Source organism: Gobius niger (genome assembly GCF_951799975.1).
Source record: "Gobius niger genome assembly, chromosome: 16".
NCBI classification, from domain to species: domain Eukaryota; kingdom Metazoa; phylum Chordata; class Actinopteri; order Gobiiformes; family Gobiidae; genus Gobius; species Gobius niger.
Window position 1 is genome coordinate 14,649,656 of NC_136867.1, and position 17,561 is coordinate 14,667,216.

At 39.2% G+C, this 17,561-nt stretch overlaps 1 protein-coding gene across 1 annotated transcript in view; it reads right to left on the bottom strand.

Annotated features, from left to right (window-relative positions):
- Positions 1–17,561, bottom strand: part of alk (ALK receptor tyrosine kinase) — a 423,524-nt gene that overhangs the window by 39,044 nt on the left and 366,919 nt on the right. The window contains exon 11 of the mRNA XM_079573064.1: positions 2,120–2,248. Coding sequence (XP_079429190.1) covers positions 2,120–2,248 — 129 coding nt within the window. The remainder of the gene's footprint in view (positions 1–2,119; positions 2,249–17,561) is intronic.

Here is a 17,561-nt window from a genome sequence, read left to right on the forward strand (position 1 = left end):
ATGAGGGTGCTGTGTAGACTGTAGATTAGTTAAAAAGGGCAGTTTGGGCACATACTCCTCCTTGTAGAGGATCATTATCTATTTTTAGCAGCTGCTTCGAGGCAAAGAAGAGCAGCCATCTAACGGACTGCATTGTATTATTCATTGCAATCACAAATGCATTCCGCTTCTGTGATTGGAGATAAAGAGCCAGAGATGATGGGTTAAAGGAGGTACATGAGTGGATTGTGATATTGAATTGCTCGTGTGATCTCATTGTATTAGTGTCTAGTGATTGTTTTTCTGCGTTTAGCCCATCCCTCACTGTCAACGACGGAGCAACCAGTCAAGATGGCGCTTGCAAAGTCAGGGGTATCTGTTTTAGGTTGCCTGTCAGCTTTAACAGGTGATTATTTTTTACAGAGGGCTGCTGAATGATTCTCGACTATATGGGCTGTCACGTTATTTGAGTGGCTAGAACATTAGTCCCAATTTTGACTGTTGGACCTTTCTGTGTGGAATTATGCACGTTTTTCCTGTGTACAATCCTCATGCATGCATTCCCCCCTTCCCCTTCAATCACTGAAGTATCTGACACCCCTTTAGCCATGAGATAGAGCGTGTTTAAAAATGCCTGAAATATGACTTTGCAAAGTTTCTTCACAGACAGCAGACCAGTGCACTCTCTCGGTGATTCACAGCCCTGGTCTGCGGTGATGTGTTTTGGAGCAGGTGTGATGTGGAAGTAACTCTAACTTATGACTTTTGAAATGGAACGCGCTTGTCTTTAGCCTTTCGAGAGGGGAGAAGTGAGGGAGAGGAGAGAACATGCGGGGTGGGAAATGTCAAGTCTGTGTAACTGCTTCCATTGACATTCTCAGGAGACAAATTGGAGGATTTTACACTTCAAAACTGCCCGTCCTGCTCCATTTAATGCCAAAGGAGATCTGTAGACTCACTTATACGATATGAACGCCACGATCGTCACTAGGGGGCACACTTACTTTGCTGCAACCCACACGCAGCGGCAGCACACCACAGTGAGTAGACGGGAGTTTGACGCCGGAGGGAATAGCGGAGACAGGGTGGCCCCAAAAACACACAATGTAATTTTGATCCCTTCACGTCATCATGCTCGTGTCCTATATTGCATCTTGAGTTCTTTTGGAGCACCTACCTGCTACACAAGAATGTAAGTATGTAGAGTATATATTATTTACCTGACCTTTGACATTGAGACCTTATCCTATCAGGGAACCAACAATTACCATCCACTTGACAATCCAGTATTGATCTTCTGATTTTGCAGCCTTAACCAATAACTACAGCAGTGGATAAGATATACGATCCCTCTCTCCCTGATCCTTCTGCTTCAGTGTCCTGAGGCAAGACACTACTCCCACCTTGCCTGTATGGATGAGCGAGAGGCCGCAGGCACAGATTTATAGTCATGTTTCTGTCAGTGTGCCCAAGGGCAGCTGCGGTTAAGAAGCTTACCACCAACAACGTGTGGGGAGGAAATGCTCGAGACAAGAAAAATGCTTTCCTTTTCCCAATTCATGTAAGGGGAGGGGCCAAAGGACTGAGCAATAGCATAAAGATAAAGCTTTGTATAATTGGTTGTGCGCGAATTAGGGTTTTCTAAAATGAATACTAAAAAAAAGCAGGTACGGGGCTGATTTTGGTGTAGCTTATTTCGGATTCTCACAACAAATAATAATCATGCCTAACACAGCTTTAAATTAAAGCCTCACTGCGGAACATTCTACGATGAATGGTGCTATGTCATAAAACTCTAAACAGAACCAAACTTCATGTTTGTCGACAAAGAGAGATGTCATGCTCCCAGAAAAGTTTAAGAGGGTACTTTATGTGTAAAAACAAACAAAACAAACACCTGTAGAGAAATGAATTAATCGGGTGAAATGTTATTCAGTGCTTTAAAAAGGTGAACTTAGTATGGGGAATGTTGAAAATAAAATATTATTAAGAATTTCCGCTTACCGTATCCAAATAAAGTTTTTAGTATCGCAACAACACAGTGTACACATACGTTTTCGAAACTTTCCATCTCGTCTTCTACTGCCTCTTTTGTGTCTATACACACTTTTAAAAAATTACAAACTTGGTCAGAACTTACATGGAGGTGGGGCGGGTGGATTCATCAGATGACTCCCATTGGACGGTGTGGTGGTCTTGATGTTCTGATTGGTTGGTGTACTGCTGATCCGGGTGGCGCTGGTCACCACTGGGGGATATTCACCATTAGCTGGAAGAGGGATGAAAAGCACTTCTTAACAAAAAGTACATTGTATTTTTTATTCTTTCCTCTCCTGTGAAGCGTTAGAGCTGTGTCGCTTTTACACCACAGAAGTAAGTAAAGCTCGGACCCCTCGCTGGTGCGGAAAATGTGAAACCACCAGCAGGGGTCATCCTTTCATTTGTAGCAGCGGTGACTTGACACAAGGAGAAGAATTCGTAATGACTTTCTCTGTGTGTCTGTCTGTATGTATGTCTGCACACTGGAGAAGCTCGGTCAGCCTCAGTGTCTCCACCAAACCAGATACAGCTTTCTCTACAACACCTTAACCTAACTGCCATCTTTGAACCCTTCAAACTGTTGTACTGCACATTGCAATCAAGCCAAGCATTATGTCCACCAGCCAAGTGAATAAAAAATATATATTCTGTTCATCATTCTCTAACTGCACAATTTTATCCCTGTTTAAATGAATGACCTAATTGTGACATTTACTACTAAGTACCATAACACCATATATATTGCCATATATCAAAAATGAATACATTAAAAGAGTAGAGTGTAAAGTAATGCTAATTTTTCCTGCTTTAAAACCCAGACAATAAAGCAGTTATCTATAATAATATACAGATAATAAAAGGTTTGACATTGGGATATCGCTGCATTGTTACATCTCTCCTTCAGTGTGTGGAATAGATTGACTCTACTGTTGTATGTTTTTAAATCTACACTATGTTAAGAATTATTATGCAAATTGTATTTCAGTGTCATAAAGGTAAAAACAAATATTTTTTCAATTAAACTCATGGATGGCTCTTTGAATCACTGACCTCAATCTCAGACGCCTGTGATAGTTAGTTGTCAGGTAAGCCCATTTAAGGGAAAACTATTGAAGAAGGACGTTCACCATTGTTAAGCAGACCGCCATTTTCAAGCAATAAGGGAAAGAAAAAGGATCTCTCTGCTGTTGAAAAGCGTGAGAGAGTTAAATGCCTTCAAGTAAGTATGAAGACCTTCGATATTTCATGAAAGATTAAGCGTTATCATCGTACTGATTGATGTTCAGGAGACTCTAGAGGCACCAGCAGCTTCAAATAGCTGTTTGCTGCTTTGTTGCAGCTTTTCTCTTAATCTAATGTATTTGTCTGGCAGAAACGGTCCTCATTGTGCCTTTATCTGCACAGAACGGTGTGTGCTCTGAATCAGCCACAAATCTCTTAACAGTACAATTCATACCTAGACCAAGGCATTCAACTATTTCATGCTTTTCGTCAGCAGAGAGACTCAATACCATCCATGATTTATTTTTATTTTTTTTACCTTTATTGCACTGAAATACAATTTGCATAATAATTCTTAACATAGTGTATTTAAAAGCATGCTTTTTCATGTTGGTGTATTGGAAGCCCAATAATTGGCAAGGGCGATGTTTGGATCAAGTTACAGGGTGCTGTCGAGACGGCTGTGTTGGTACATCTCTGAAACTCAAGCTCGTGTGGGTTGGTTTAAAGAAAGGAGCAATTGAAGGCATTGTAAAGATCCAAGACTGTAGATCCAAGCAAAAAGACACAGAGCTATTTCAGTTCAGAATAGAACCCAGCATGACCACAAAATAAAAGACTACTGAACTAACACAGAACTTTTCTCATTCATTTGATAGAGCAAACGAACAAAATTTTTCCCTCACCCCTTCATTTTTAGAACCTAAAAGTTTCCCAGACAATGACCCACCATGACTTTCATTTTCATTCATTCATTTATTTATGTATTTATTCATCCATGTTACAGTTTTTCTCCATTGGTTTGGCTCATTTCTTGAAACAGACATGACATTCTTAAAACTCTAAGATTATTTGGCAAAACAGTCTTACAGTTCAGCTCAACACTATTGCTCACCTGCAAAAGCTCATATCTCTCCCAAAACAGTTCACTCATGCTTCAAAACTAAATTTCCTTTCCATTTAAACAGCTAGTTCCCCCAAAATGGCAAAGATCCTTCTCAATTGCTTTGGCTCATTTCTTAAACAGACTGGACGTTCTCAACACTCTTGGTGCTTTTGCCAAAAAAACGTGGATGGTTCAGCACAACACCATGATTCATCTAAGCTCATACTTCTCTCAAAACAGTTCACTCATGTGTAAAACTAAATTTCCATCTCATTTAAACAGTCCCTGCCCCCAAAATGCGTTGTCCCTTTGGCATTGTGCAAGAACTGCAAGTCTAAATGTTTAGATGTTTTGTCACTATGGCAGAGGATCATTGAAATGTTCCTCATGTCCACCTTTCAGTCTTAGCTCAGTTCATTGACAATGGTTACTGTAACTTTTTTTTGCCTAGCTAACAAAATACAACTGTGTATAAAACTGGAAAAAAACAACAACAACAAAGAAATAGGATTTGAGGGTAAGAGTAGCCTCCAAGGTTTGACGTCACACAGTGGACTCATACTGCCAAGGAAATTGTAACCATTATCATTCACACAAATAAAATAACTTCCGTACATCAGAGTAAAAAGAACATTTTACTTAAGAGGAGGATGGGTCGGGAGTGCTGCACTGGGTCTCAGCAAATGTTATAAATCTTTAAAAATCAGGTGCTCTTCCAGGATGACGTGGAACATGTAGTTATAGCAGACTTGTCTTGTATTGCAGGTGAGTGTGTGTAGCAAAATTTCCAAAATCAATCAATTTGAATAATTTTCAAAAACATCATTCCCATTCCGACACACAATTTATAATGTTTAATATTTTTCAAGCTGTATCTTTCTGAACATTTTTCTTTAACTGATCTATTGTTGAAGAACATTTGAATGTATTTTTATTGAATTCCATGGAGAAAGGTCCACAAAAGTTTCCTTTTTGTCTTGTGTCATTTGTGATCAAAGTCAATTTCATATAAATGTGTTCTGGTGCTCACTTATTCTAAATCTTCCACATGGTCAATACAGTTTTTAATTTAAGACGGTCTTTAAGGCACATTGCTTTTAAATTTGAACAATTTCAGCTTCACAAAAAGATCACTGGTGTGTTCTCTCGAGCCTTTGCGACTTATAATTCTTACAGCCTTTTGTTTGGCCCACCATGAGTTATTACTAAGTCCTAAATATAGAACTTCATTTTTCCTCAAACAAAAATGTAAAGTCACAGTCTAAGTTTAACTACTGCATGCTGACCTGGAAAAAAGAGCAAGGAGGCCAAGTTGTGCAGCTTTAGTGCCACTTTGGTGTGGCTTTGCTGGATGGACAATCAGGCGCTGGGGACTAGCACTCAGATGAATCACCTTCTCTGGTTCGGTCAATGCACCGCAATCACCGGGAACAAAAAAGGATTAGCTTTGTAGGATCAGTGACCACACATGATTCAGGGACCCCAAAAATCAATGAAAAAGGCTATGCAAGGTGAACATAATCCCTATTATTTTCTTTTTAAAGGAGTAGGTAAAAGTGATTGCTCTCATAAAAGCACTGAAAATCTACCCCAATACAGTATTTCTATCTTCTTTCTGTCTAACGATAGCCCTTACATTGCGGTATACTGAAAGTACAACAATGATAATGACGATAATTCTCTGACTGAAACATGTGAACACATACAATAGCGTCCCTTCTTAGGGTCAGGACTTTCCTTAAATAAGAGATTCTGTATCTCCGAGGGACTTTCCAGGTTAAATAAAGGGCAAACAAATTAAATCATATCCCAGTGATAGTACTGCTTTTATTGCTGCATTGACCATCCAGTTATGGGTCAGCAGTTGGTCATTTACCATAGACATTGTCCTCTGTGATTGATGGTTTCTCCTCCATAAGAAGAAACCACCACAACACGTGTCGTTGGGCAAGACATCCTCTGTAGTGTTTGTACTTCCTCTATGTGTCTGAAAAATACTTGTTCAAGTGTACAACTTTGCGAGAATCAATGTTAATCTTGTATTCTTCAAAAATGTAAACAAAGTAGAATGTGCAGGTTGCAAACATCTACTGAGTAAACGGCGTCTGTACAAAACTCCATCTCGTTCACAGCAAAACTCTGCAGTTCTCACTTTTCTCTGTTCCAGGGGTTGTTTTTTGGCGCTGCTGTCATCAGTGTGTGGGGGAGACAAGGCCACAAGTTAATGTCTTGACCCTTTGTCGCAGTGTTGTTTTGATTTATACCTTTATTACCACTCGGGAACAAAAAATAGGCAGCCGGGCTGAGTTGTCAGGCACCAAGCAAAAGAAAAAGAAAGTTGTTTGATGATTTTCTTTCTATCGTCAATGAGACATGCCTTTTAAAAGGTGTTTGTACATCAATCTGAATAAAAAGTAAAACTAATCATGTTGATAGCAATATGTGAACAATATTCTGTTTTCATTATAACAAAGAAAACACCATGATGAACAATAAACAGAAGCCAAAAACAGAACTTACAAACGGGGACGTAATTAGACACAGTTTGTCAAATTATGAAGTAAAGTTAAGTCGACATGTTCAATAAATGTCAGTGTAAATTTACTGCATACATTATTGTAATTTGTTTAACTATGAATGTCCCTAAATAATGCATCTTCATTGGCCGGTTGCCATTTCAACTCTCTGCTGCCGACGTTACAGAATTCAAACACTGTGAATTCATCAGAGTGCTTTGTTCTATTCTTGAACTCCAGAGAAATACATTAGTGAGGAAATTACATATTACCATGGCTATTTGCATTCGTGCTTCCTACCAGCATGCAAAATGAACACGTATAGGTGATTGTTCGGATTATACAAATGCTTTCATGAAGAGTGCCTTATTTGTCAAAAGTTAGGTTTCTTTTTGAGGAATTTGCCATCTTTGGTTACGGGCCAATGTCTAATCTTGGCTTAACAAACGGCGACACAGTCTCTTTATCAATGAGCAGGTGTGGGCTGACTCGCAGTGCTGTTGTTTTAACTAATGATAAACAAATCGCACCGGCTTTTATCAAAAACAGAGCATTCTTCTCTTTAATCATTTCATCACAGCAGCGGCACAGCAGTCCTTCTCTTTGCCTCCCCGTCACCTGAGGCTGCCCAACACTCAGCGTTTACAGCAATATGGCAGGGGGCTCCCTCAACAGCTTTGGTAGTTACTGTAGGCTGCTGCGCCATTTGGTCCAAGCAAACAGCCCCTAGCTTACTGGTATTATTGGTGCCCCTCTGAGCCACAGTTTACAATATAATTTCCTGCACTTGAGTTGCATACTGCAAGCATGCCACAATGAGCCTCTTGGACTTAATTGTGTGTGTGTGTTATGGCAACCTGTCCAATAAGCTGCCCCAAAACAAACTATACTGCCAGAGGCTGCTTTCACCTCCTGATTTTGAGCTACAAACACATGGGCTGGGCTGCACTGCCACACACATTATTTACAAACGAAAGATGTATTTGAAACCGAGTGTATGTAAAAGCAAACCTGACAAGGAACCAAAGATGTTTGAGCTGCTAACTGCAATGCTTCCCCCGGCCTCAGAAACTGGCAGGTTTACTCTAATTGAGAACAGACTCTATAGATTGTGTGAGTTCGGGTGTTTAAAGTGAAACTCATTTTTGTGTTATCTTGGCCTCGGTATGGAGATCTTAGAAATTAGTTGTTTGGTGACTTGTTTGTCAAAAAGCCTGAAATGTTTTGGATTAGCGACAATGACACGTTGAAATGTATGGAAGACTATTGGCACCTTAATTCAATTGTCTATGCATTTGTCAAATGGCTATGCATTATGATATTTTAGTATTTATTTTGGAATTGTATTTGGCAAAGTGGAATGTAATATCCTATTTTGACATGTAATTTTCTATTCCAAATGTTCTAATGGCAATTCAATATGTAAAGTGTCGATGCAATGTCTTTATATATTGCAAAATACAAGATTTTGAAATGAATAGCAAATTGCCATGGGATTTTGGCCTCTTTATTCATTGTTCTATTCATTCTTAAAATGGCATTCAGTTTGGAGTTGCATTTGGCAAAGTGGAATGTAGTATCCTATTTTGACATGTAATGTTGTATTCCAAATGTTCAAATGGCAATTCAATATGTAAAGTGCCGATGCAATGTCTTTATATATTTCAAAATACAAGATTTTGAAATGAATAGCATATTGCCATGGGATTTTGGCCTCTTTATTCATTGTTCTATTCATTCTTAAAACAGCATTCAGTTTGGAGTTGCATTTGGGAAAGTGGAATGTAATATCCTATTTTGACAGGTAATTTTCTATTCCAAATCTGAATATGTTAAGTTTCATTTCATGTGTTGTGAAACAGCACCTCCCTCTGGATTGTATTGCATATTGCATTGCCACACGCTCTGAGTGCACCTTTATTCAATATGTTATTCATTTGTTGACCCCTGGGAAGGCGGGCCCTGGTCCGCTCTCGGCCAATCAGAGTCGACTCTATCTCCTCCTAGCTAGATGAGCCGTGTTGCTGATTTTTGCTGGAAGTAAACGCTGTTTTGACGGATTTTAAAAACAGATCACCCTTCATGGAGATTCCAACTTACTGTAAGGAGGTTTTATGTAAGTATAACAGCTTGTTTCTTAAAATGTGTACACACTTTATGTTTTTTAGTGCGATATATTCCTTATTTCCTATATGCTCATTCCTCGCTTGAAATAGGAGAGTTACTGCCCTTCAACTTGTTAGGAACACTCTATGCTTCATTTTGTAGATATGTAGGTTTGACTTGGTCAGAGGCACAGCTACTGGGAAGACATCATTCCAGTTTGTTGCCATAATGTAACCCAGCTATATAAATCCTATAGGGTGTCATGTCAATTTCTATTCTCACAATCATCAGTGCAGGTATCCTCTTACTCAATTATATCTTTCTACTTGGGGAAACCGGGTCATTCCTGTCAATTTAGTTCACATATCAGAGCAAGAAATACAAAGTAAGCCAGTGTCATACATTTTTAAAACCACCAGGTGCCGCCATTTAGTAGGGCTGCGAATCACATTATGTTACATTTGATTTTGAATATGTCTATTTCCATCTCCATTTTCATCACAGATTTCTTTCTCACTTTCCTCGTGTCCTAAAACACGCTGTGGTTGGGACTAAAAAGGCCCAACAGGAGTTCCGGTATCTTCAGTGTACTGGGTATATTTACTGCAATGGCACTGGGTGGTGCAACCATTTGACATCACTACCCAGAATGCATTGCGACGTAAATAACAATGGCAAACAACGAGTTAAAAATGTTTCTAAAAATAAATATAAAACTCGGGAATGTTTTTGGAATTATCTCACAGATATGTTACTGACAGTTAAGTAAATCATAGATCAAACATGCCATTTCAGTTTGTAGTAAGATAAGAAAGCCTGTATTTATTCCACAGAAGGGAAATGGTATGTTTGATATAGCAAAGTACAAAAAAGCAACTGAATAAGGAAGCAAATGTCATAAAGCTAAATACAAAAAAAAATAAACAACATAAACTATTCAAAGATAAACTCTGTACTTCATTATATAAGGTATAAAATTAAATTAAACTTGAACAAGATAATGAAGATCCAATTTTGTTCTATCCTTAGCACCCAACAGTAATCAATGTCCTGTTTTGTAGTGGTCAATCACTCCAGTGTTCATTCACTAGGGCCCAGAGAAACCTGTGCTGAAGACAGACCACCTGTGCGGAAAACAGACCTGCTGCCATCTTCATCCAGTCACCTGAGCGCAGTTGATATGATCACATTCATCATTTTTCACAAATTCTAACAAATTAGTCATGGATTAAATGCAGACTATCTTTGCATCTCTCAATTTAATTCTAGCATGTGTAATGATATTGTAATTGTGTGGACAGTGCTGAAACACACACACTGTGGTTTAGTTAGTACATAATATTTATTTACAAGAAGCTCCTGACAACACAAAGGGGTTCAACGGGCTCCTCTGCGACATTCTCCTGGCCTTCGTTCCTCTGGACTGCTCCTGTACCACACAGCTGCTTCTTGGGGTCGCAGACAAGAATGATTCCACCATACAAGAAGAATCTTATTGGCCAAGATGTTCTACTGTCTCTTCATATTCAGATGTTGTACGGGCTTCATAGTGGCATCTGGAATGTAGACGGTTATAAATGATTAAATAAAGACATAAATCAATTTGAGCTGATCTGTGTGCTTTGGTATATCTTATATATTTTTGTTAATTCAAGCATGCCCTTGTATATCTCAGAGAATGGCAGACCTAAAGGTTTCAGAGCCACAATCTCACTGTTAGAGCTCTTTGCCCAGTAATTTTTTTCGGGGTAATACAGACCTGGTTCAGTACAGTTGTGATCTAATTTTGAGGCCTGATTTTGTCCTACTTTTAGTTGTACTGCAATTCCCACATTATGAGCACAACAGTGCTTAGCCTCATGTTTTTAAGGATGTACAGTGAGAAGTATTCAATCATTTATAAGTAAACAGTAAGAGACCTCTGAAAGCCCTGTGCTAACATGCTAATGGACAAGAGGGCGCTAGCATTGTTAGCACGAGCCTCATTCATTTAAGGAAAAACGTTATAAAAACGTGTTGCTCACCAGTTCAGTTGGTTGATAGCCATGCAAGGCTTATTTACATCCGATCTTAGTCATCCAGTCACTCCGTTGTTATGGTAATGCGGTAAAATCCGTCAAAACAGCGTTTACTTCCAGCAAAAATCAGCAACACGGCCCATCTAGCTACGAGGAGATAGAGTCGACTCTGATTGGCCGAGAGCGGACCAGGGCCCGCCTTCCCAGGGGTCAACAAATGAATAACATATTGAATAAAGGTGCACTCAGAGCGTGTGGCAATGCAATATGCAATACAATCCAGAGGGAGGTGCTGTTTCACAACACATGAAATGAAACTTAACATATTCAGATTTGGAATAGAAAATTACCTGTCAAAATAGGATATTACATTCCACTTTCCCAAATGCAACTCCAAACTGAATGCTGTTTTAAGAATGAATAGAACAATGAATAAAGAGGCCAAAATCCCATGGCAATATGCTATTCATTTCAAAATTTTGTATTTTGAAATATATAAAGACATTGCATCGGCACTTTACATATTGAATTGCCATTTGAACATTTGGAATACAACATTACATGTCAAAATAGGATACTACATTCCACTTTGCCAAATGCAACTCCAAACTGAATGCTGTTTTAAGAATGAATAGAACAATGAATAAAGAGGCCAAAATCCCATGGCAATATGCTATTCATTTCAAAATCTTGTATTTTGCAATTTTTAAAGACATTGCATCGACACTTTACATATTGAATTGCCATTAGAACATTTGGAATAGAAAATTACATGTCAAAATAGGATATTACATTCCACTTTGCCAAATACAATTCCAAAATAAATACTAGAATATCATAATGCATAGCCATTTGACAAATGCATAGACAATTGAATTAAGGTGCCAATAGTCTTCCATAGAAATGGTTGTTTAATTTGAATGTGTTTAAATGGGCTATTTTTGGTTTGTGAAGCGTGGAAAAGGCAGCAGACTTTAGTTTATTTACGTAGGTTAATTCATTCATGCATACATGCATACATGCATACATGCATACATGCATACATAGATACATACATACATACATACATACATTACATGCATACATACATACATAGATACATACATACATACATTACATGCATACATGCATACATACATACATACATACATACAGTACATACAGTACATACAGTACATACATACATACATACATACATACATACATACATACATACATACATACATACTTACATACATACAGTACATACAGTACATACATACATACATACATACATACATACAGTACATACAGTACATACAGTACATACATACATACATACATACATACATACATACATGCTTTACCTGTTGCTGGTTTACAACTGTTCAGTCCTTGCACTGAAGGTACTGAACGACTACAGGATAAAGTTGCCACATACAAACTGTTTCAGGATAACTCTACATGCCCCGTCTATATTATAATGTGCATTCATTCACAGCATGAGGTAAACAGAACCCCCCCAGTCCAACACCAACGGTTTTTTCCCCCTGCTTACGTTGTATTAACTTTGAAAACAAACCTCCAGCATCGTATTCACAAACAAGAGCTATGATTAAGTGTTACCAATTACTTAATTATTGCCTCAATGCTGTGCCCGATACTCCAAGGTAAATAATTTTGTGTGATAAGCTTCAAAGTTTAAGAAAAAAAAAAAGTTTGTTTATGTAACATTTGCCAGCAAGGAAAATCAATATCCCATTCCCTTTTCTCATGATCCTCCTATAAATGCACGGATCAAAGTCTTAGCTGTTCGGAGGCCGTGATACAGATGTGCAGATTTGATGGATTATACACACAGCACCAGTGACTATGGCGAGGCAGCACTAAGGCCATTGTCCCCGGGAGTCCTGAGGAGTTGAAAAGAAGTTGCGAGCTTTGGATGTACACACAATAAGAAGAGCGTGTTTGATAACTGCTGGCGTTGTTGTTATTCAGATCATGCATAAAGGCTCCACACTCACACTGTATTAGTATGCAGCGGAGGTGGAAGCAGTCGGCAGGTCCCTCACAGGGTGAAGTGGACCAGGGGCCAGGGCAGCAGCAGCGCAGCCTGTCACTGTTCATTAGCACCAGGCCCTAAGCCCCGCAACAGCCCAGCCCAGACCCACCACAGGAGCACCAGCAGGGGGCCACAAGGAGGGAGCCGACTACCAACCAGGAATGCACCCCAGATAACATGGTCAAAAAGTTTTAAATATCACCACTCTCGAGAAGGAGTGGATTGTGTCAAAGTAAAGTGAAAACCTGGGAAAGTGTGCCGCACATTAAATGTGGCCTAGTTCAGGTCAGCCCTCATGCCCGCTCAGCTGTGAGGTCACTGAGCAGAGTCTCATGTTTGAGAAGCACTGGTCTTAGTTCAGTTGGTCTTCACATGAAACTGGCTTATTCTGTTTTAGGCCTTTGGCCTGTTTTAGATGTGGTTTAGTCCTGCTTTAGCCTTGATATTGCCAGTTTATGCCCTGGCTTACTAGTTCTAGTTTATTATTACTATATTGTATTAATCTAATGCTGCTTTGGTGGTTTTTAAAAATGACTTGAATGACTTGAAATTAATGCTGGAATATAAATAATGCGTTTAGGCCTATGTGTAGGCCTCTTTCTATTTTAGCAATGATGATAATAGAGTTCTCATTTATTTATCCCAAAAATATAAATATGTTTGGTGGCGGGGGGAGGCTTGCCAAATGTCTGCGTATATAATGTAATTGAATAGCCTTGGCCTAAGGGTTCGAATGGACCACACATGGCACAGTGCCTGTTACTTTGAGTGTGCATCCTGCCTCTACAAATTTGCTGAATGTTTTTCCATTCGGGTTAGGGCATAGTACTGAATATTTTGGCTGGGCAGTTAATTGAATCATAATCAAATCGTGATTAAATCTATGGGAAGCTCAATCTCATTTATCTACATAGTGCTTTTTTTTTTTTTTTACTATAGCCAGCTCTAAGTCACACCTCATAGTTTGGACTTTGGGGAATTTTGTATTTAATTGGGGGGAAAGAATTGATTTGTTGTTTAAGCTAAAGTTTGTTCTGAAACATCTGTCTCGTGAACCATAATAGTAAAATGAATTTAAAAAAATGAAATAAAGATTATGAAGAAAATTGTGATTTAATATCTGCCTTAGCCCTAACACAGAAGCTGGCAGTGAGAAAGACATTGAGAAGCAAATGTTTTAAACTTCAAATGTCTGGCAGCATGTGACAATGAGTGTATGTACTACATGCCGTGGTACAAAATCTTATTTACCACATTCAAAGAGATGAACCTCGTGCTGTTGTCATGGCAATGATCAAAAGATACCAGCGAGTCTGACTGTGCTGATAATTATCCAGTTAGTGGATAACATTTACTTGGGAACAAACAGATATTTTTGATCGGTAGGTTTGAAACGGTTTTCCAGGGAGAATATTTACTTTAAAAATAGAATTATCCTACACTTTGAAATCCTTGTTCCAAGTCAAGGTAAAGGTACTTGATGCAAACAAAGCCCAGAGTGATAGATGCTAAGTGCAGAGTGTAAATAGTGCCTTCAAGAGAATTGGCTCACAGTAAGGCCTTGTTAGCTTCCTAAATGCATTTGTAAGTCATTAACACCCACTTAATGTAGAAAAAGAATCACTGAATAAGGGAGAAAGCAGAGGAGGAATCAGAAAACATGTGGGAAACATGTAGATGTGGCAATAACTCAGGTGTGTCAAGTACTCTGTTTTTACATACTGTAAGCAGACCTGAATGGCTGCTCTGGGAATGGGTATTTCTAATTACCTCTTTATGTCATTGAGAGACACTCATCTATTGAGAGAGTGCAGCATCTTTACTTACTTGTTCACGCTGTGTGTCCATGTTGTTACACCCACCGGTGCCAACCCCAATTACAGTAACATTTTTAGATTGTTCTAAACACATTGACATGAATCTTCTTCAAGTACAGATTACAGCTCAAATGCTTTTGTATTATAAAAAGGATATTTTATTTTTGTTCATGACGTTGTTCTGAACTCTCTACCTTCCCTACTCTCCATTCTTCTGCTTCCGCTTGTATTCACAAACTGTGGCTCACTCCAGCCCCTCAAGGACACTGAACTTTGACTCCTCCCCAAATCTGTATATATTTTGGACATGTCTTGAGATTTTGTTATACTGCTTGCACCAGTGTAGCCCTCGTACTCATTAGCGTTTCGTACAGGGGTCTGGACCTTCACAATTGAGCTCCGTTATCAGGTGGGAGGGGTGAACTCCTGTGAAGCGATTGGTCATGATGTATGTAATGCGCCCGAGTGAGTGAAGCAACTTCAATTTTAATTCCTGGATATTTGGGAGCCGAGCCAGATCGGATTGAAGAGCTTCCATTACTTTCGTATCCGCCGCCATTGCCAAACTACAACCAGCAAATGCGGTGCAAATGCTTGACGTCACCTAGAACACCCGCCTCCCCCACTCGCTGAATGGTAGTACGATGTAACGTGGCCACTGAGATCAGACCCAGACATACATGTAGGGAAATGATAATTGACCAGAGTTTACGGATGGCTAAGGCCAGGCTAGCACCAGTGGTCTGGCAGTAACATAATTTCAATTCTCTGTGTTTTCATGTGGTTGAATAGACAACAAACCTACCTTTATCCTTTTAAGCTTTCAATCAGCACTTTACATATACTATACTTTTTGAAGTAAAATCCACCTTCCCATTACAGCTTCTTGTTTCTGTAGTCCCCTAGAATATAGTTGGGGCAAATAGGACAAGCACACAAAAATAAAACATGGCTTGAGCTCGTAATGAAGTTTGTGCTAAAGGCAGCCAGAGATGAACTTCCTGTCCTGTCTAATACAGTGGCATAATGATGTTGGAGAAGATAAAATGACAGCTCAGCCCATCAGCTGAAGGTTGGCTGACGGAACGCCAAGCACACGCCATACATCACAGAGAGGAACGGAGCGGGCGCAGGAGAGCCCCGCGCTGCCGTTCCTATGCTTAACGGGCTTTCTCACAGCAACACAGCAGCCCCAGGTAAAGGCCTATAACGCAGAGAGATCTGTCACGCTAATCGCTCTCAGTGATCAGTCTGAAGAAACGACATGTTGGGTACAGGCTTCGACGGCGCTCTGACTGATCGCTGATGAAATGAGTGTGTGTGGAGTGCAGCTGGAGATAATGGATCCAGGCCCAGATTAAGCAGTGCCCATGTGAAAAATGAGCAGAGCAGGGGATAGATGAGCGAGGCCACGTAAGACACAAATTGGCGAGCAAATCTCCGTCAGAAAATGTCAGTGCTTAAAATAAAGCCCCTGGCCCAATAAGGCAGTGTTGATTTAGGCACCGTGACTATGCCAACAACCTGCAGCTATAATAAATAGCCTGGCTTACACTGAGGTGGACACAATTTATATGATTGCTGTATTTCCACTCTTACACTGACGATAATGAGAATTGCATATTTGCTTGCAAAAGTTGGTTAATATGTTGAGTGTAACAATGTCCTATCCTGTCACCAAACAAAGAAATTACATCAATATAATAGATGAATGTTTTTGATACATGCATGTGAATTACAGTACTGTTATAAAACAGAACAAAACATTATAATGAGATTGACCTGATGTACAGCCACTATGCGGTGACACGATACCTGTGTCATCATCATTATAGGAACAAATTGGCCTTCACAACATTACACTATTACTACTGTGTAATCAACACAGTTAGTTCTATAAAAAAACAAACATTTAAGCTATTTTGTCAATTATAAAAAGAACATAATTTTCTTTGCTTAATATATAAACTCACTGTCAAGATTGTTTCCATGCAACAACTATTGAGAAATAATGAGCCATTATAATGCCCATTGTAGTGACCTCCCAGGAAAGACTTTTTAAATGAAGAAAAAACACCTTCAACTGAGCGGTGAGTGTGACAAAGCTAGTTCCATGTCGACGCTAATTATCTGCCACTGGCCATGTCTGTTAAACACGTTTTCTTCAGGAGACTTGCTCTGAGTTATATTGAGCGACAAAGCCACCCAGAAATTACTATTCCCGGCACAGATCAAACAGGTTTCTGCAGATAGAGAGAGACAGAGGAAGGCACTGAACTGCTAACCTTTGATTCTCTTCATGCCAGACGTTACTTGTCATTCCACTCCCGTTTTGAAATTGATAAGCCATCTCAATTATAACAAAAAATAGCTGCAGAGGTTACGTGAAATTTGACCTTTCAGGAGCCCTGCTACAACTCAGGAACACATGCCCTTATCAATCACGCCACAATGTTGTGTTCGTTTCTGACATTTTTGGACAATAGGGGCTTCACAAAGACAAGACATAATGTATTTCTGTTTTTTTCCTGAGATGAAAACCACTACGGTATTTGAAGTTGCTTCAAATACACACAGTACACTGCTCTTTCACAGCGTGGTCCTATGTTGTCACCCTTTCTGTGATGTGGAGGCGGTCTTCAATTTTGACAAAGTCTTTGTTACATTTAATGGATGCTAATACTTTGCTTGGAATACTCTGCGTACTTCATAATAAAATTTATAATGGTTTAGTTTTTGTCATATGAGACGTGATTTATATAATATGTACTAATTAAAGAGACGCAGGAGTGATGTGATTAAAGGCTGAATCTAAGCATGATGACATTTGAAAGTCTTAGTATTTGTACTACTAATACACACAATTTTGAAATGAATTCTTATTTGAAAAGTTATCAAAGGATTTGCGGCATGATCAAATATTTGGTAATTGCTCTG